Here is a 19883-nt window from a genome sequence, read left to right on the forward strand (position 1 = left end):
GCTTGGCGTATTTTACAAACCGGGGAAGCAGCAGCAGCCGCAAGCAGAAGCAGAAGCAGAAACCCAAGAAATCGGCGAAAAACCCGAGGAAGTAGAGGTGACCCGGAGGGCCTCCTGGAATGGTGCGGCACGAGGATCTTAGAGGGGAGTCCTGCCGAGGTTCCTAGGGAGGAGAGCAGTTTGGAGCTCCGGGGCGAGATAGCAGACTTAGGGTTTCTGGAAGAGTTGCCAGGAGAGCGGCCTTGCTGCCGGTGCGGGCTTCTAGGCACATGGATTGGGACCAAGGGGAAAGAATCAGGGATATCAGCACCCATGCTTTGAGAAGTGATTTGCTTTGGTCCTCAGTCCTGTCTACCTTCTTCTCTCATCTCCATTATAGCCGCCATGACTACCCTCCAAACCAATAAGGATCCCCATCTCCGAGGTGTATCTCCCAACCCTAGCAAGATTCCAGTACTCTCCCAAAGATGCCAAGATTTTTCCTCAGTCAAGTCGCGCTCTCTGGACCAGGAGAACCAAGATCCGAGGGTAGGAGGGGCTGGACACAAGGAGGCACCTCGAGTCAGCAATGCACCCCCACCCCCCATCCCCACCCCACCCCCGCACTGAATCCCAGCTTTTTCCCCCTTCCCCCTAGACACCAGCACAGAAACCACCGCGCAGTACTCAACGTCAACGTCCACTCACTGACACGGCAGGCCTCAGATCGAAAACCTTGCACCAGACTGAAAAATCACCAAGCTTGAAGACCCTGCGGAACCCTCTGGAGGAACTCAAGCCTAGCTCTGGGGGATCAAATGTGGGGCTTGTGACCCATCCCCAGACAGGTACCTGTTCCAGACCTGGGGGCAGCCTACTTGGCTGAGTGAGAATGGGAGACCCAAAGTGGAGGTCTTGCATACTGCAAGAGACCTGGGTTTTGTCCAGAAACCTCTTTGCTCTGAGAAACCATCACTTTCAGCAAAATGCCATCTTTTGCCTGGCATGGTGGTTCATGCCTCTAATCCCAGCACTTTAGGAGGCAGAGGCAAGTGGTCTCTGTGAATTGGACACCTTTTACCTATTGAACTCCAGGCCTAAACAATTATATTGTATCTAAAAAAAAAAAGACATCTTCTGGGCCTTTTTAGCAACCCTGGGCAAGACAGTCACAGTCATTTGCTCATTGTTATGCTGAGTCTTTATAATCTGTCCATACTTCAGCTTTAATTCTTCCTTTTCAACAATAAATATATATATATATTAAAGATTTATTTATTTATTATATGTAAGTACACTGTAGCTGTCTTCAGACACTCCAGAAGAGGGAGTCAGATCTTGTTCCAGATGGTTGTGAGCTACCATGTGGTTGCTGGGATTTGAACTCCGGACCTTCGGAAGAGCAGTCGGGTGCTCTTAACCACTGAGCCATCTCACCAGCCCATAAATATATATTTTAAAGATCTATTTTTTTTTTTTTGAGACAGGGTTTCTCTGTGTAGCCCTTGCTGTCCTGGAACTCACTTTGTAGACCAGGCTGGCCTCGAACTCAGAAATCCGCCTGCCTCTGCCTCCCAAGTTCTGGGATTAAAGGCATGCGCCACCACGCCCGGCTTAAAGATCTATTTTTTATTTTATGTGAGTCCATGTGAGTGCAGTACCCATGGAGTTCAGAAGAGGACATTGGAATCCCTAGAGCTAAAGTTATAGCTGGCCGTGAGCTGCCATGTGGGTGCTGGAAGTAGAACCCAGGTCTCCCAGAAGAACAGCCAGTGGCTCTTAGCAACTGAGCCATCTCTCTAGCCTCTAAAAAGAGATTGGTTTTAATGATGTGTATGTGTGAGCAGGTGCCTGTGGGGGCCGGAGGCACTGGATTGTCTTAGAGCTGGAGTTCCAGGCCGGCCACCTGACGTAGATGCTAAGAACTGAACACCAGTCAGTCCTGTGCAAGAACAGTAACCGTGTGACTGCTCTTAATCCCCATGGCATCTCTCCAGCCCCCGGTGATGGGTCCTGTATGGCAAAACCGTTGTTTTATGTTATACCCCACTGTTTAGAGCAATAGCTTACATGAAATTCTTCAAACTTTGGTGAGCTTAGGTTCAACCGAATGATCTCCTCCCGTCTCTTAAGACCTTATGTAGTCCAGGCTCTGAGCTCTCTATGAGCTGGTGGCTGGCCTTGAACACCTGGTTCTCCTGCCTCAGTATCCTACATTCTGGTTTTACAGGCGTGCACCGCATAGCCTGGCTTGGATAATGTTTCTTTCGCTCACTGTTACTGGGTATGAGCAGCACCTGTCCCTCGGCCTCCCCTCATCCTGTCTCTTCCCTTGCAGAGGCCATAGGGGCTATAGAGTTTGTGGCTGACCCTGCAGCCCTGGCCACCATCTTGTCAGGTGAGGGAGTGAAGAGCTGTCCCCAGGGGTACCGGTCCAGTCTGGCTCAGAGAGTGCTAGTCCGTGAGAGAAAGGGAGGCACCACCCAGAGGGGCCAGGTAATGAGAAGGAGGTGAGACCAGGCTGGGGTGGACTAAGGGTGATTTTTGAGTCTTGCTGACAGCTTTTATTGGTGGTCCAGAGTGCAAGGTCTTCTGCATACCTGGCTCCCAGAATCCCCACCCATCAAGTGGGTCCTGCCAGGGCTTCCTGCTTCTCAAGACTGGAGGGCCCGGGACTCCGGGACCACACTTTGTCCCCACCCCGGTTAGAGGCTCTGGTGAGTACTCCTGAGGGGCTGACACTCACTGCTTCTTGGGGCAGAGCAGACTTTGGGACAATATCTCAAGATGAACTGCTGGGTTCTGTCGCGAGAGACGGGGTGGTGTTCGTGTCTGGCTCGGGGCTGTTTCTCACTCTGTTTTCCTGTCTTGCCGTGGATCAGAATCCACCTCCAGGCTCCTCTCACTCCTCCACTCGACCCAGCTTACAGGAGCTAAGAAGAGAGACATGTGGCGGCGGCAGGTAAGGAGAGTGTAGATTCCCTTTCGACCCCAGACGGGAAAAAGTCACTGGGCAGGGCCGAGGGTTCAGACTTTGACAGCTGAGCCTTATCTATGACATGGAGGACATGGGGAGCGCTGCGTCATTTGGCTACAGCGTAAACTGACAATAGATGGCTTTTGAGTTCAATTCCTGACCCTTACCACTACTAGCTGTGCAAGCTCACCTTAACCTGCCTGCGTCTTGGCTTCTGCATCCCCATCGGCCAAGTGAGGTTAACACTGGTACTGTTAGAGGCTACTGCGCTGGTGTTTGCAAAGCCCTTAGCTAATGCCCAGCCCTTGCTTGGCACTCAGGGACGGGGACTGTACTGACAGAAGGACCTCAGCAAGCCAAGCCTCAAGACTGCTCCTGAAGACCCCGGTTCAGCCTGGTGAGTTTGTGTGGATGTGGGAACAAAGGAAGGGTGAGTGCCTGCACCAGGAAGGCAAGGGTCAGCAGGCCTCAGGGAGTGGGGTGAAGTAAGGGAGAGGTTGGAGGGAGGTCTGGCTCAGTGGTGGCGTGCTCCTCCAGCATTCACATCCCAAAAACACACACACACACACACACACACACACACACACACACACAGCAGACAAGACCTCCCGGGAAGGTCAGAGGTCAGCCTAGTTGTGCGTGTATCTCTGTTTCTGCCCTCTCCCTGCCACTTCCTGCAAGACAATGTCTACTGTGTTCTCTGTCCCAGTCCCTTGTGAGCCATGGCCACCAGCCCACCCAGGGCATTGGGATTGATAAGTGTTTGCCAAGGTATTATTGTGCTCTCGGGGGATGCTGAACGGGTAGACTTTGGTGTTGTAGATACTACAGGAAATGAATGTCCTGTCTCCTCCCAGCTTCCTTACCCCTCCGAGGCGAGCAGGAGGCTGTCCCTCACTCCGACGACGGAGGGGGAAGACATCATCTGGGTCTGGCTCAACGGATACCATTAAAAGAAAGTCTGACAAACACCAGGGTGAGCCGAGACCCTCCCAGGATGGGGAAGGGGTGTTCAGGAGGCACACTGAGGGTTGTGGGTAGAATTGGCAGACCCGGGACTCAGGGTATTTGGTCTTTTGCTGGAGTTGGGACCAAGCCCTCTTCAGGGTAGATCTGACTTCCTTTGTTGGGTATCTGGGACCCAGGGTGAGAGATGACAGACTGTTATGTGTGTCACTATCAAATCAGTACAGTGGCTTAAACATGGCCAACACTTACCAACCAAGCATTAATTCCTTCATTCCACTGGCATTTGCTAACTGGCTTTTGGATTCAGCCATGGTTCTAGTTCCAGAAAAAATATATGTGTGTGTGTGTGTGTGTGTGTGTGTGTGTGTGTGTGTGTGTATGTGTATGTATGTGTGTGTGTGTATATATATATATGTGTGTATGTGTGTGTGTGTGTGTATATATATACATATGTGTGTGTGTGTGTGTGTGTGTGTGTGTATATTCTAGAAAGGGGGGCAAAATAATAAAAGACAAAATAAACCCCACCCCACAAATGTAAAATGAAATATATAGGATGTCACATGGTGACATGTTCTTTCTAAAACTAAATGTATAAGGTACTGAAAGGACGTGGGAGAAGGATTGGTGTCATAAATTGGTAGTTTAGAGCCACGCTTGGTGGAACATGACTGTAACCCAGAGGAGGCAGGAGAATTGCCTGGGGCTGAGCCATCGTGAATTCCAGGACAGCCTCGGCTATGTAGCAAAACCCTGTGTTTAAAAATAGAAGGTGTGTGTGTGTGTGTGTGTGTGTGTGTGTGTGTGTGTGTGTGTGTGTGTGTGTGTAGGGGAATGGATGAGTAGGGCTGGCAACTTAACTCCCATTGGTCAACTTATAACTGCCTGCCAGAACTTATAACTGCCTGCCAGCCAGGCATGGTGGCGCACACCTTTAATCCCAGCACTTGAGAGGCAGAGGCAGGCAAATTTCTGAGTTCAAGGCCAGCCTGGTCTACAGAGTGAGTTCCAGGACAGTCAAGGCTATACAAAGAAACCCTGTCTTGGGAGAAAAAAAAAAACCTGCCTGCCTGTAATTCCCTCTCAAGACATCTGATGCCCTCTTCTGGCTCACATGGGCATCCAACACATACATAAATTCGGGAAAAAAATTGTTTAATGTTTACAAAGGGCATGCTAAGCAGTCTTTTTACAAAATGTAGTATGGCTAAGGCACTGTCATTGGGAAGATAAGGATTGCCTATGAGACCAGAGTTGAGGCTGTGACTCAGACAAGATGGGGAGGGCTGCAGATGCAGAAGCCCCGAGGAGAGGAGACATCTAGTCTTTGTGAGTTGGCAAAACAGACCAGAGAGGTTGAAGCCTAGACGAGAAGAGGGTCTGAGATGAGTTTGCAGTGACGACAGGTGAGAGATGAGGTAAGGACAGACAAACCAGTGTAAGTTCTTGGTAAGGACAGACGAACAGAGCACTTGTAAGTCCTTGGTGAGGACAGATGGACAAAGCACTATAAGTCCTTGGTAAAGAGCTACAAACAAGTTTAAGTTCTCTGCTCTTTCTTGGGCTGAACAAGAGTCAGGGGGAGATGCATGAATAGGGAGAGAGAGTTGGTTTCTCACTTGAATAAACCACTCAAGCGCCGCACATCGTGGCAGTGTGCCTGTACTCCTAGCCTCTTCCCTACGTGAGCCCCCAAAGAGTAGCTGCTGCAGTGGGGAGAACAGGAAGGTAGCTTTGGGGGCCTCCACTGGACGGTGATGGCTCCCATCTGCTGCCCTCCCTCCCCCATTCCTGCAGCCCAGTTGTATAGTACCACCTTCCATCACCGAACAGTCAGCTGTTTATAGACAGTCTCAGGGTGTTCGCTCCCCAGGCCTCTCAGCTGTGATTTCTATCAACAACCCTTGGGCTGGGCAGGATGAGAAGAGTTTGGCTGGAAGCCCTGCTCAGCCAACCACCTCTCTCCTCAGAGCACATATTCATCCATGAAACGCTTTGCCATTCGACGGAAAGCCCAATTCACACCCCTCCGATCGCTACCTAAAGTTCAGCAGGTAGGAGAAAGCAAAGGAGGGAACCAGTAGGGGCCAGGACTAGGGAGGAAGGGAGGAAGGACAGATGGATGAAGCAGTGTAAGTCCTTGGTAAGGACAGGTGGACAGCAGTGTAAGTCCTTGGTAAGGACAGATATACTGGATGGGAATTGGGGGTGCGCGGGGGGTGGGGGAGAGAGGAGGTCTATGACAGGCCAGAGGAGTGGGTGTCACTCATGGGTGATCTGTCCTGTCTGACATAGGCTCAGTGGCTGAGTGGCCTCTCCCCTCATTCCTCCCCTGAAGAGCCTGCCCTGCCCTGGGTAAGTGTCTAAATCCTTCCTGTACTGAGGTCTGTGGCACCGTCCCACTGGCCTGGAGGGCTGACAGCCTTGTGATGTGAGGTAGGTGTCTTCGCCTCCTGCCTCTCCTTCTCTCCTTCCTATTCTGTGTTCAGAATGCCTGTCTGTCTCTGTGTCTATCTTCTGATAGTCTCAAACTTTGAAAAAAAAAATTTTGCCGGGCAATGGTGGTGCATGCCTTTAATCCCAGCACTTGGTAGGCAGAGGCAGGTGGATTTCTGAGTTCGAGGCCAGCCTGGTCTACAGAGTGAGTTCCAGGACAGCCAGGGCTACACAGAGAGAGAAACCCTGTCTTGAAAAAAAAATTTTTTTTTATCCTTCTGTGTTTATGTGTTATGAACATCACAACAGCCTGAACCTCAAACTGTTGATTCTCCTGCCTTAGCGTCTTGGGAGCTAATATCGGCTCTGCTGTATGTAGGCCTGCACCACCATACCTGGTTTTAAAAAGAACCACCAGCTTTGACCCATTCCAAGAGGGGGAGGAAAGAGTGCTCTCTACCTTCATGTGGCTTCCTCACCCGCCCCCTTTCCTTCTGTGGCAGAGGCAGATTGCTATGAAGTTGTTTGACCAGGAGAGTCGCATCACCTTGCAGAAGGAACCCAGGAAACCATCGGTGGCAAGCACTTCCGGGCCTCGCCCCAAGAGAACCCCCAGCCACCAGGAGCTAAGGATACAGGTGGGCCTGTAGGGGCAGCAGCTCTCATGGCTTCTTTTCCATGAGAAGGCTTGGGGGAAGGGGAGCTGGAAGGAAGGGTAGGGGATGACATTGCGGGTGGGGGTGGGGAGCTTGGGAACACACGGTGACACGCTGGGATACTCTCTCCCACCACAGCGCATCAATATTTTGCAACAGCTCTTGCAGCAGGAGGTAGAGGGGCTGGCCATGGGCGATGGTGCCCCTCTGAATGGAGGCTCTGCTTTCGATATGACTGAACTAAAGCTCCCGACGGCTGAAATTTCTAGAACTCTGACAGCTTCAGAACACAATTCTGGAGCTGCCCTTGTTGGACTGTCACAACACTCTGGTGCGACAGAGCCCCTCCTTTCGGAAGAGTGTGAGGAGCCACAGGCCTACCCTGAGGAGACTAAGGCGGCTCAGCCCTGTTCTACCACAGAACTAAAGCCCCCAGTGCCACACAGAGCTGAGCCAGAGCTGCCGGAGCCGTGCCTTCCAGCACTGTCCGGACCCCCTCTGCCTAGCTGTCGGGGACAGGCTGAGCCCCCCATGGCCTGCCCTAGGACAGAGCCGGGAGCATCGGCAGCCTGCGCTCTGGAAGCTGGAACCCCAGAGTCCAGCACGCAGCCCTGTTGCAATCAGGGGCCTCCAGCAACAGCCAGCTTGACCTTCTCGTCCCAAAGCCCAGTCTGTGCCAGCCCCTCTATTCACTCACTCTACCCAACAGGCTATTCAGGTAAGGAATTGGCTGGCAAAGGACATGAAGAAAAGGCTCTGTCTTTCTAGGAGTGAGCCCTGCCTTGCACCAGGTCCGTGCCTTGTCCTGTCTTTCTAAGTGGCTGCACTCATGGGGGAGGAGGAGGGGTAGGGAAGGGGTGGGGCGGCACCCGGAAGAAATATAACTCCAGAGGCCCCCTCTGAATTCTCCATGGCCTTCAGGCCCCAGCAGCTTGGCCCCTCGGACCCTGGCTCTGAGGCAGCGCCTCAGGGCGTGTCTCGACACCATCCATAGCTTCCAGGAGGCTCACCTGGATGATGAATGCGCCTTCTACACCAGCCGAGCCCCACCTCCCGGGCCCACCCGGGTCTTCACCAACCCCGTGGTCACAACGCTTGAATGGCAAGATGCCCTGGTGAGCCTTCAGTATACAGCCAGCATGCCGACAGCCTATGGGACAGCAGCAGGTTGACCTTGCTTCCTCTACGGAGAAGTGATGGAACATGACAAGCCCTCTTTTTTCTCTCTCTCTTTCTCCAGCGTTTCGTTCCAATTGGCCCTGTGGTCCCACAGGACTCTCCATCATGACTCCGGTCTTTACTGGGCTTCTCCTCTGCTGCACTCACCTCTTCCTTTAGCCTTATTTATTGTTGGCCTGCCCATTGGACTGGGAGCCAACGCCCCTTTATCCTTTAATAAAGTTTCTATAAATTGTGTTTGAATGGGGCAGCCAGTGCTGTTGGTCTCCGGTGGCCCACTTGGTGGCAGTGTGCTCCAATTTAGAGGAGATTAAGCACTCAGGACCGTGGGCTTCCTCTTCAGCAGTTGTCCAACCAGAAAGTGGCTGTTCAGCCTACCTTCTTGGAAATTCGTGCGTGGGTTAGGGGGAAATTACGGAACCTGTTCCCTCTGAGATCGCTCCCACTCCAGGGGACCCACCAGGTATTCCCTCATCTAGAACACCGCTGTTAGACCTCTCAGTTGGGCACCTGTGGCTAAGCTACTGGAGGCTGAGCCAGGAGAATCTCTTGAACCCAAGAGCTGGAGGCAACCCTGGGCAAAAAGCTGTAACCCGTCTCAAAAGGAGAAAAACCACAAATAAACCAACACTAAGGGAGGGGGGGGAAAGTGGCTGGGATTCTTTTCCTATGCAGGGTCTTCCACACTCCACCTGCAAGGGCAGCAGGAGCCCTGAAGGGAGTCCTTCCTCTGCTGTCCTCCCTTGTGGTGCTCCTTTTCTGGAGAGGCAAGCCTGGCCAGGCTTAACTGCATAGATCAGAGATAGATCGCCCTGCTGAGATCGACAAGCAGAGTGAGAGGCCTTTCAGGGCGTCAGGCAAAGGGCCAGCCACTCCCCTGCCTTCCCTCCACCTCTGTACCAAGGTAGGCAGACACACACAATCTCCAACCTCACTTTATTGAGAGAAGTGACATGATCTGTAGCTCCAGGACCTAGCCTGGAGAGGGGTGGAATGGGGACTGTACAAAATGGGTTCTTAATGCTAGGAAGGAAGTCCTTGGCTCCTCCAGTTCACAGGAAGGCCGCTGGTGGTTGGAGCCTGAAAAATGGAGATGGGGGAGGGGAAGGGAAAGAGTGGCTGCTGAGGTCTGTATCTAACCTGTGCCAGAGTCCCCCTCTCACCTAGACAGGTTCCTTCTCTTCTGCCCTTTCCCTCCCAAGCTGTTAGGACGGCCCCTTTTTACCCCGGTGAGAGGTGAGACTTTGATCTCCGTTAGTGAAGCTTCCCCCAGTTCCAGGCAGAAGGGAGGGCCACGCTCGAATTTCCTCTCTCTCTCTCTCTCTCTGGCCGGTTTCATTGGATCCCAAGGTAGTCCCTCCCTAAGCGGCTGTCTTCATCTTGGCCTTCCCAACTCTTGACTCCCCCAGCCACTTAAAACCCTTGAGCCCCAAGAATCCAATCGCCCCCGCCTAGGTGGCCTGGGGAGCGGGAGAGACTGCGGGCTCTGAAGGATGGGGCCTTGGGCAGGGCTAGCAGGAGGTGGGTGCGGATTAGAGCGAGGGGTCGAGGGGGCGGGCGAACGAACATGAGAGTAAGGTGCTGGGCTCAGTCCGGGTAGATGATGAATCCTGAGAAGGTGCTGTACTTATTGGTGTTCCCGCCGTGCACCTTCCCACCGTCCAGCTTGATGAAGACCTCGTCACCCACGTCTAGGTGCAGAATGACGCTGTTGCTGGCATAGTCGTAGTTCTGATCCGCATCCTGAGCAATGGCGCTGGCCCGGACCTAGTGAGGGAAGAGAAAAAAAAAAAAAAAAAAAAAAACCAGACCCATTGATTCTTGTGCCCTGTGCAGAGCTGAAGTGACCAAAGGGGTTGAGTTGGTTGGCTGCTGGAGCAAGGATGGCTTAGGTTCTGGGGGAGCGGTTCTCAACTGTAGGTCTCAACTGACCCTTTTGGGAGTTATATATCAGATATCCTTCATATCAGATATTTACATTATGATTCATAACTAGCAAAATTATAGTTATGCAATAGCAACGAAATAATTTCATGATTGGGGACCACTACAAAATGAAGAACTGTATTAAAAGAGTTTCAGCATTAGGAAGAGCCACTGGGCTAGGAGTTCACAGAGCTTCTCTGGCATGTCTTGGGCACACACTTGTCTTCTCTGGGCCACTACTAGAGCAATACGGGGTAATAATAATGGAACCTATCTCACGAGGTGGTTAAGATTAAATGAGTAAATTACTTGTGGAGTTCAGAGCCATGTTCTGTATATAGAAAATGTTATATAGTATTGCTATTCTTGTGCCCCCCCCAAAAAAAGAAAAGCTTTCAGGATACTTCTAGGATTCTATGTTGTCTTGGAATTTCTAAATTAGCTTTCCTGAGGTGCAAACGTGTCTACACCTATGCTATACCTGTGTTGTACCAGTAGGAAAGTGAACTGTTTCCCTCTGGCCTCCTGGGCTTCCCTGGGGAGTGTCACCTGGTCCCCTACCATGTGAGGGACTGCCTTTGGTCTCTGATCTCTGGTCTGCAGCAGTCACACCACCAGCCCCTTCCCCCAGTTTCCATCCCATCGGGACTGGTTATTAAATCATTAATTATTCATCATTATTCTAATCATTATTTACCATTCCCAGGCCCGCAGTGTTGGCTCCATGGAATACAGAATGGGAGCTTGCACCGCACCACCCCCTCTAAAACCGCCACACTCCACCCTGATTCCTGGCACAGACTGAGTCTACCTACTTGATGCCACGAGAAGGAAGACACCAAGCTCTGCTCACACTCTGGCATTCCACGGTCACAGAGACACTTGGATCCTGTGGACACTCACTCCCTTGCAAACACTATCAACCCCATAAAGACTTGCATAGCCTGGCAACTCCCTTTCCTCACCCTCCGGTGGGAAGGCTTGCTAGGAACAGACCCCGAAACTGAAGCAGAAGGTGGGCTGGGCGGTGTCCTCTTGGGGTCCGAGAGCTTTTCAGCAATCTAGCAGGGCTCAAGGCTTAAGGCTTAAGGGATCCTGAGCAGTAGGCCTGATGCACCAGGGCCCCACCCCTCCCATGGAACATTCAAAGGTCACTGTTCAGTCCAAACCTTCTTCATCCTGCAGAGTACAGGCAGCTCTCTCCACTCAGCCCTATGGCATCTTGCTTGTTCAAATATGTGGGTCTTTGGGGGTGCTATCCCCTCAAATCTTAGGTGGCAATGCTTTTTGACTCCCCACTGGGGCAACACCTAGAGGAATCTGAGAGGTTCCCAGGGTGGGCTTAGGCCCCAAAGACCAGGCCTCCCTTCTTCCTGTCCATTGTCTCCTAGCTTTTCCAAATCCAATCTGGTTTACCCCACCACTTATATAGCCCCTGGAGCCAGAGACCCTTGTCCACATCTGCCTACACAATCAGTATTAACTGGGAGGAAAGCTTGGTCTAGGTTTGGCTCCAGGTCCTGGGGATAAACAAATAAGATCTAGTAGAGAGGCCAGTTAGTGTTTTCTCCCCTCCACCCCCTTTCACTTCTCTTTGAAAATTCAAGCTGAATGACTTCCCCTGGGGGGAGACTGCCACTACCCAAAACAAGAGATCCCATTCCATTCCCTGAAACCAGGTTCTCTAATAGCTTGTTCCATGCCAGGGCCAGGAAACCCACTGACTGGGAAGACCACCCCAATAGAGAGGGCAGCTCAAGGAAGAAAGAAAGAAGAAGCTATGGGCTGGGGAAGGTGCCACGGACATTTGATTTGGCAGGCTACAGTCGGAGGTTGGAGCGTGGAGGTTGGGGCCTTTGAGTCCTGAGTTCTAGCTCTGACCTCAGCCTACTGTCCTGTCAGGTGATTTTCTTTTCCAGACGCCCCCCCCCCCAATTCCTCCTCTTTGACTAAATTGAGTGACATTAGAAGTTTGGTAACCTTGCCAGTCTTGGATACCCTGATAGTGTTTCAGGGGAGAAGCTGGATTGTGAGCTGAGCGCGGGGAGTTTTAGGAAGTCATTAGCAGGATCTGGGGCTAAGTAGAGGGGCAACCTCACCTGTCCGTTCTTCATCAGATCGGCCCACATGCTGGTACCGTCACCGCCTCGCATGAGCACATGGTAAGCGAAGAAATAGACTCCTGGCATGGGGCAGGTGAACTTGCCGCTGGCTGCCTCGTAAGCGTTGCCCACGTTGGTCACCACGTCGTCAAAGCGCAACACTTCATAACCCTCGTGAGGCCGCCTTAGACCCGCGTAGAAGGCAATTCGGGGTACATAGCCGGCAGGGGGCGCTGCCCCTCCAGGGCCTGGGCCAGGAGGACCTGGGGGTCCTGGCCTGCCTGGCTCTCCAGGGGGCCCTCTGGGACCTGGGGGTCCTGGTGGCCCCCGCAGGCCTGCCTTCCCTCGCCGCCCCACCTCTCCCTTGGCACCTGGAGGTAAGGAAGGCACCGAGGCGGGCGCGCCGTCGGGGCCTTGGCCTCGGGATGCGTGGGGGTCACACACCATGCGACAGCGACCTAGCATCTCATAGTGTGTTGGTCCGCGAGAGCTGTGCACCAGTAGCGGGATGGCTACCAGCAGCAGCAGCACCATGGCCACCCCGACGGCTGCGCCCGCCACCCGCTTGCGGCGGCTCAGCCGTGACGCGGCCAGGGCCAGCAAATCCTCCTCACTTTTGGGCGCAATGGTGGCGGGGGCCCGGGGCTCTCCGCGGGCTCGGGCCCCGGTCTGGATCTCCCGACGGCTGTGCCGGACCACCTTGCCGCGGCGAATTCCTTCTGTGACAGCAGTGCTGTTCCCCAAACCGCCTGTCAGGGTGGCGATCTCCCCGTGAGCTGGGCCAAGGACAGCCCTTGAGGGTTCAGAACCTACAGTCTGATATTACCCTCGGGTGCAGTTCTAATGATTCAGGGCGCCTGAAACCTGCAGCTTCTTGGACGGCTGGTTTCTCACAGGTCTAAGATGCCACCTCTCCAGACAGTTGCTTTCTTGCGGACAGCTGTGCCTGGTCCCGGGCTCCCCTCGCTGATTTCTCCCGGCTAGACCGGGGACCTCTCCCCGCTCTCCCGACGTCCCAGGCTCTGAGCTGGCGCGGGAGGTGAGGTGGGGGGCTCTCTCTGGACGCGACCTCGTCAGAGATTTTGCACTCTAGCTCGTGGAAAGCACTACCTGCCTCCTACGGCCGCGGTGGCCGCAGCCCTCATCAGAGCCCTAGCCAGGCGTCCCTCTCCAGCAAGCGCTCTCCCTCTCTGCGTCCCTAACCTTCCTCCCTGGCAGCAGTGCGGGTGGTGTGAGTCGCTGCGCGGCAGGAGCCACTATAAGCGGCCGCAGGCGGAGCGACCCCTGGCGCCCAGAGCGGGAAGCACGGGGGCGGGGCAGGCCGCGCCATCTCCCCCCACCTCTCCGCCGAGCCCCGGGCCTCCAGGTTCCCTGCCTGCTCCCAGGGCTCTGCAGCGATTCTCAGCCCTCACCGTATGTATCCTCACTTTCACCCTGTAGCTGGAGTTTGGTATTCTCAGCGCTTAAAGGAAGATAAACACAGTGATGGGGTAAACAGGGGTCAGGCTACAATATACGTATAAAACCTCAGAGGGGGAATGCAGAGCTAAACAAGGGGCAAGGGGGACTCATATATAACAAACAGAAAACAGAAATAAATAGCAATTCGCCATCACACGTCCCTCGGTGCCCCCAACCAAATACAGAACATGGCAAAGGGCTCAATCGGTACTTGTTGACCAGTCTGGGAAAAGGCAAATCTGTCATTCCCACCCTGGCCTCTATGAATTTGGGGGGGGGGGTGTCTCATAGCACATAGCAGCAGAAGCAGCAGAGAGAAATGAAAGGAGAGAGAGAGAGAGAGAGAGAGAGAGAAACTAGGGAATGAGCAGGAAACGGACAGCCGAGAAATCAGAGACAGAAACAGAGACAGAGAGACAAAGCTTCGAAAAGAGACTGACAGACGGCCCCAGAGCGGGAGAGGGAGAGACAGAGACAGAGAGAGAGAGAAGGGAGCCCAGACAGGTTGACAGATCGAGAGAGAAATGTAAATGGCGCGCTGCAGAGAGACACCCAGGTCCGTGTTCGGACTCCAATGTGACATATCAACTGTGAAGAAGACGCGGGGGCGGGGCAGCTCTGCAAGCGGAGCGGTAGGCTATGGGTCTGTGTTTTGTGACAGTGCTGGATACTGGGTGTGTGGTGGGATGGGCCATACGATCCTGGCCTTGCTGTCCCTGGGTGAGTAGGACTGTGGATTGTGGGCTGTCTTTGTGTACCCATGTGAGGCTGCTTGAAGAGGGTGTTTGTATGTCTCTGTCTTAGTACTGAAATCCAGGACCCACAGAAGCCAGCTATCCTGTCTGAGGACTGAAGCCCATGGAGCCTGGTGAGAAAGTCAGAAAGCTAATCTCACTTGCTCTGCCCAGACTGGTACAGCCTCTGTCTTGCCCCAGACCAGTCTTCATCGGCCCCAGTCTGGGCTCCTTTTGGCCTCCCCAACTGTTTATTAACTAGAGAAAAATCTAGAAAAATCAGGCCCCAGATAATGGATGTTTGGTTGACTGTGCATAGTAACAAGATTCAAATATGGATTAGGTATTAGGTGACTATGGCCTGTAAAGGTGACTATGCCTGCTTTCAGAGCGACCAGGAAGGAATACTGGCTCTGGGCAGGCAGCATGCACAGGGAACGCCAGTAGCTGCCTCTTCTCAGGGGATAGAGGGTCAGAAGCTGGGAGAGCGAGGGTGAACACTGAAGGATCTAGGATCTTTGGAGGCCTGGCAGGAGGCAGCAGCAGAGGCCTCTGAGAGCAGGGACAACCAAGAGTGTGGAATGTGGAGGGCACAAGGCATGCCCACCAGGGCATAGTTGTCGGGTCGAAGGTGATTTCTTCATCTCTCATTTCCTGCACACCTTCCTTGGATTCCCCCATCTCTTCATTCTCAATCTGGAGAAAGAAGGGGCTGGGCTGGGCTGGGGCTGGGCTGGGGCTGGGGCTGGGGCTGGGGCTGGGGCTGGGGCTGGGGATGGGCCGAGGGCCCAACCTGCCTGTAAGGATTGGTAGAGAAGGGATTGGATTGGCAGCCAGTGGGGGAAGGGCTCCTCCTCCATAAATACAAATTTTATTCAAGGTCTTTGTCACCATTTGTCTTCCTCGGGGGGCTGAGGGCCATGTCGGCCCTGTGCATGTCTAATGCCATATCTGCTCCCCCAGGCTGCATGATGGATGGATCAGAGAGAGCAAGGCCCCGGTTCACACCAGTCTCCCCTGCAGAGCCTCAGGCCTCATCCACCCCAAGTCCTGACACCCCTCTTCCCTCTTCCCACATTCTTCTCTCTCCATTCAGCAGAAGGCCTCTCTGTCCAGCTCTTCATCCTAGTTCCCAACACCCCCCCCCTTTTTTTTACCCCCTCACCTTAACCCCTTTCAGATACCAGGTTTTCTCTAGAGCATCCTTCTGCTGTCTCCACTCCAGGCTGTGAGCAGCGTGACCGGTGACCAGCCCGGCTGCAGGAGGAGGCAGCAGTTGTGTTTGGTGTGTGTGTGTGTGTGTGTGTGTGTGTGTGTGTGTGTGTGTGTGTAGGGGGAGCAGGCTTGGCTCACAGGGAGCCAAGGGGCCAGCTCTATGAATTTATTCATGTTCTGTTGCTCTTTCCCCACGCTCTGGAATGAAGCCGCCAGCTCACCAGGACCTCATAGCTTCCCCGGCAGCTGTCACACTTGTCCAAGGTATCCAGTTAGGGCTAATCCAGGAGGTCTTCCCGGGGCCAAAATCTGTGAGAGAATGCTGGGAAATGGGGAGGGGTCAGGAATAGTTCACCTAGAGCCTCTCTGGGGATCAAGCTAGAAGGTTCCGGTGGGCGGTGAGTTTAAGAATGGGAAGTAGGCATCCAGGGGCACAGCAAGACTCAGAAACAGGGTGCAGGACTGGTGGGAAGCAGGTGAGGAGGGATGACTTCCACAATCTCCTAACCAAACTCCAGTCTGAATCCTGTGCCAACCTCTACCAAGGGCTCTGCATTTACAATGATCCTAATCTCAGGTTATACACTCAATTTCTCTCTGACCCTAAAAACAAACAAACAAACAAACAAACAAACAAACGGAACATAAATTCTGTAACAAGATCCTAAGGGGAATCCTTACCTTCTGGGAACCCAAGGGTTTCCCCAGAATTTCCCCCAAGGCTATATAGTCAAGGTGTGTGTCAGAGCTCCAAGGGCCAGACTTTAAATTAGCATGTGATTAGCATATGATTTGCATGTGTTATGTGCCTTCTACTCTGCAGAAGTTTTCGTGTTAAATTTTTATTAAGTCTAGCAGAAAGGTCCTGGCTCCTTGAAGGTTCTTTCTTTTCGTTCTTTCTCTCATACTTATTGTCACTGACCCAGATGCCCTCTAGGGAAAAGAAGGGGTGAAGAGGTCGGCAACAGAAGGGATGGAAAAACTGAAAGTGTGGCTTCCATCACTGTGCAATCCTCAGTTTCCTCATCTGGGGAGGGAGTAGGGGAAGAGAGAGAGCACCTGGCTGGTGTTCCATCAAAATCCCCTTCCTTTCCTCCTCTTCAGGACCAGTAGAGAATTATATTCTCCCTCCCCTTCTGGCTTTCAGTTCCATTTAGTTCCATTTTAGAGGCCACACATGCTAGAAGCAGCTGGGTTGCCTGGCATTAGATGCATGTGTACAAAAGAAAGGACTTTGTCCATCTTTGAACACGGGGCATTGCGTAGGACTGGAGAGAACATTTTTTATAAATTTTTTAAAAAGGATTTATTTATTTATTTAATTATTTAATGTAGCTGTCTTCAGACACACCTCAAGAGGGCATCGGATCCCATTGCAGATGGTTGTGAGCCACCATGTGGTTGCTGGGAATTGAACTCAGGACCTCTGGAAGAGCAGTCAGTGCTCTTAACCACTGATCCATCTCTCCAGCCCAACATTATTTTTTAAAAAGATTTATTTATTTATTTTATGTATATGAGTACACTGTAGCTGTATGGATGGTTGTGAGCCACCATGTGGTTGCTGCGATTTGAACTTGATCAGTCAGTGCTCTTAACTGCTGAGCTATCTCTCCAGCCCCTTGAGATAACATTAAGTGCTTATCTTAAATCAAGGCTTATTTTGCATCAAGGCTTTGGCCACGCAAGTCCTCATCGTATTCTTTTGCATCCCTGAGAGGTGGCTTTTATCCCCGCCTGTAAAAGATGTGCAAATTGAGGTCCAGAACTGGGAGGTCGTTTGTCCAGTTTCCACCCTGTAAGGAGATATTCCTAGTTAGGCTTGGGAAAGGGACAATGATACTAGCGTCGATGCAAAGGAGAGAGAAACTGAAGAGGGGTAGGTAGCCAGTTGTTTATAGGGACCCAACAATCTACATGTGAAGACAGAAGTGGTCTTAACATATACAGCACCAGGCTTTAACTTCCCAACCTGAGCCCTGGCTGTCAACTTTGACCCCCACCAAGGTTAAAATATTGGCCAAAGGCCAATATTAGTTACAAAGTTAACAGAAGGCCAAAGTTAGTTACAAAGAATGGTTCAGATATCAGAGGGGGTACAGGAAAAGGAGGGATGAAGTCAGGGGAAGGTTTGCTAACTGCCTTCCAAGGAAAAACCCGAAACTCACTCCCTCTGACTTCAAAAAGCTGGTGGCCGCACTTAAGTGCGCCTTTTTCTTCCTTTTGGCGACTATATGTTTGCATCAAAGGCTCAGAGGGCACTTGCAGACACCAAGCCAAGGTTTTCACTCATCAGCTAGTCAGACCCCTTGGCCTAGAGCTCTTGGACAGCCTTTGGTTCAAACCCTCTTCTGGCCTGGGAGCGGGTTCCTCGCTCCCTAGCGAGGGTTGAGTAGAGAGTGCTTCCAAAATGCTTATTAGGCCTGAGAGAGCTGGCTTCTCTCCGCAGCTTTGCACTTATCCAAAAGAGGTTCCTCTTCTAGTCTTCTGCACCCTCTCCACCCCCTTTTGAGCTGGCAACCCCACCCCTTGCCCCCATCACCACCTCTGGCCCTCTCCAGCCTCTGGCTAATGAAATGTGGCAATTGACTGCACAGACAGCTGTCAGACCCCTCATTTCTCCACTGGGATGCCGAATCCCTCGCTGCCCGCCAGGAGACCGACAGGTGAAAGGAGGCGGATGAGGGGCAGAAGGAGGGGTGTGGGTTGTTGAGAGCTGAGAGCCCGGGAGGAAGCGCCAAGCTCCAAGTCTCCAGGGCTCAGCTAAGTGAGGTAGGCCCTAAGATCCTCTTTCTGTCCGGGACTCTTAGTTCTTTGACAAGCAGCAGACTTAGCCAACCCCATGCCGCCCTTAGACAATAGTCGACCTCACACTTCTTGCCCTACACCCTGGGCCAAGCCTGGCTTCAGTGAGCTCAGCAAGCCTCGCCTCAGAGCCCGCGGCGGCAGCCCAATGCTTCCTGCCATCTCCTTCCATCCCTTCCCACTCGCTCCCCCTCCTTCCTGAGCTCCCTCCCCCGCGGCCGCGGCCTTTATTAGGGATTCCGCGGCTGTCGGTCCCGCCATCCATCCTGTCCGCCAGCAATTAGGCGGCCAGACAAAGAGCAGCTTCGGATGGATGAGGGTCCCGGCGGATCGGAAATGTGAAGGGTCAGCGCTGCCGCCCGCGGCGCACCCCGCTCCCCCTCCCGCATAATCACCCGCTGCCCGTCACTCAGCCCGCCGCCGGGGAGCTCCCGGACCTGGGAGAGGGCGGGGCTGGGACTGCAACCTAGGCGCCCCAGGTCTGGGCGAAGCAGACTCCTGCAGGTGCGGCTCCTGCGGGAGAGCGGAGAGCAACCCTCCGAGGCTTTCGGAGGAAGAGGAAGGAATTTGGGCAATCTCTAAGGAGAACTTGATACCCGCGCCCTGAGGCCTTCCTGGGGCGGGGTAGTGGGAGGAGGAGTAGAGACTTAGTAGTTGCCCGAGGGAGGCAGATCAAATTCCTGGGTCTCACCTGGTGGGAGTCTGGAGGACTAAACCTTAGGGGGTCTCCGTTCCCCGCCTACGGAAACCCAAGGCCACCCCGTTTCAAGAAAATGCCAGGCCTCTAGCCAATGGCGCCTCCTATCGGACTAGAGTGACACTGCGCTTCTTTTTTTTTTTTTTTTTTTTTTTTAAAGATTTATTTATTATTTATATGTAAGTACACTGTAGCTGTCTTCAGACACACCAGGAGAGGCTGTCAGATGTCATTAAGGATGGTTGTGAGCCACCATGTGGTTGCTGAGATTTGAACTCCAGACCTTTGGAAGAGCTGTCAGTGCTCTTAACCGCTGAGCCATCTCTCCAGCCCAAAAGATTTTATTTATTTATTTATTATATGTAAGTACATTGTAGCTGTCTTCAGGTCTCATTATGGGTGGTTGTGAGCCACCATGTGGTTGCTGGGATTTGAACTCAGGACCTCTGGAAGAACAATCAGTGCTCTTAACCGCTGAGCCATCTCTCCAGCGACACTGCGCTTCTTATCCCCCCCTCTCCTGAGTAAAATCCAAACCATCCACATCAAATCAAGAAATGCTCCAAATCCGGGCGAGCCCAAGTGGAGCCAAGAGGAAGTTCAAGGAGTCCAGGTTTTACTGTGGATTCTTTGGCTCTGGTTCCCAGCTGACAAATCAACATCTCAATCTGACAATTAGTGGTCCGGGGTTGGGGTAGGGTAGGGGGAGCAGGGCCCTTGCTGCTGTGGAGCCCTCCCGGCGGGAGG

General features: G+C 52.9%; 2 protein-coding genes and 1 non-coding gene across 8 annotated transcripts; 2 read left to right on the forward strand and 1 right to left on the reverse strand.

Moving 5' to 3' along the window:
• The first annotated feature begins 2 nt into the window (after positions 1 to 2).
• Positions 3 to 8439, forward strand: Troap (trophinin associated protein). Of its 4 annotated transcripts, XM_030248821.1 has the most exons (15): positions 12 to 122; positions 380 to 528; positions 638 to 827; positions 2318 to 2475; positions 2559 to 2696; positions 2862 to 2941; positions 3277 to 3353; positions 3666 to 3727; positions 3814 to 3932; positions 5896 to 5979; positions 6221 to 6280; positions 6865 to 6999; positions 7156 to 7735; positions 7939 to 8132; positions 8258 to 8439. In XM_030248821.1, exons 8-15 carry the CDS (start codon positions 3679 to 3681, stop codon positions 8303 to 8305), a joined length of 1269 nt encoding a protein of 422 aa, XP_030104681.1. In that variant the 5' UTR covers positions 12 to 122; positions 380 to 528; positions 638 to 827; positions 2318 to 2475; positions 2559 to 2696; positions 2862 to 2941; positions 3277 to 3353; positions 3666 to 3678; the 3' UTR covers positions 8306 to 8439. The 4 variants fall into 4 exon arrangements, with proteins under 4 accessions (NP_084435.1, NP_001155978.1, XP_030104681.1 ...); NM_030159.1 differs by lacking the exon at positions 3666 to 3727 and having other exon boundaries at positions 3 to 122; NM_001162506.1 differs by lacking the exon at positions 3666 to 3727 and having other exon boundaries at positions 3 to 97.
• Mir6960 (microRNA 6960) lies at positions 5835 to 5895 on the forward strand. Its single transcript, NR_105925.1, has one exon. It is a non-coding gene; the product is annotated as a microRNA 6960 (primary transcript).
• Positions 8440 to 9115: 676 nt separating the features above from the next.
• C1ql4 (complement component 1, q subcomponent-like 4) lies at positions 9116 to 15704 on the reverse strand. 3 transcript variants are annotated; one of them, XM_006520975.3, is made up of 4 exons: positions 15585 to 15704; positions 12222 to 15115; positions 9764 to 9963; positions 9116 to 9276 (listed from the first exon to the last, which is right to left on the reverse strand). In XM_006520975.3, exons 2-3 carry the CDS (start codon positions 12756 to 12758, stop codon positions 9784 to 9786), a joined length of 717 nt encoding a protein of 238 aa, XP_006521038.1. In that variant the 5' UTR covers positions 12759 to 15115; positions 15585 to 15704; the 3' UTR covers positions 9116 to 9276; positions 9764 to 9783. The 3 variants fall into 3 exon arrangements, with proteins under 3 accessions (XP_006521038.1, XP_030104424.1, NP_001019873.1); XM_030248564.1 differs by having other exon boundaries at positions 9116 to 9963; positions 15585 to 15702; NM_001024702.1 differs by lacking the exons at positions 9116 to 9276; positions 15585 to 15704 and having other exon boundaries at positions 9784 to 9963; positions 12222 to 12758.
• Between the last annotated feature and the right edge of the window lie 4179 nt (positions 15705 to 19883).

The sequence above is a fragment of the Mus musculus genome, chromosome 15 (genome assembly GCF_000001635.26).
Source record: "Mus musculus strain C57BL/6J chromosome 15, GRCm38.p6 C57BL/6J".
Classification (NCBI taxonomy): domain Eukaryota; kingdom Metazoa; phylum Chordata; class Mammalia; order Rodentia; family Muridae; genus Mus; species Mus musculus.

Coding starts and splice junctions, on each gene's coding strand:
- Troap (NM_030159.1), top strand. CDS start 385: ATGACTACCCTCCAAACCAATAAGGATCCCCATCTCCGAGGTGTATCT. Junction 2,476..2,558: donor GCACCACCCAGAGGGGCCAG/GTAATGAGAAGG, acceptor TTGGTGGTCCAG/AGTGCAAGGTCTTCTGCATA. Junction 3,933..5,895: donor AAAGTCTGACAAACACCAGG/GTGAGCCGAGAC, acceptor CTCTCTCCTCAG/AGCACATATTCATCCATGAA.
- C1ql4 (XM_006520975.3), bottom strand. CDS start 12,758: ATGGTGCTGCTGCTGCTGGTAGCCATCCCGCTACTGGTGCACAGCTCT. Junction 9,964..12,221: donor ATCTGATGAAGAACGGACAG/GTGAGGTTGCCC, acceptor TTCCCTCACTAG/GTCCGGGCCAGCGCCATTGC.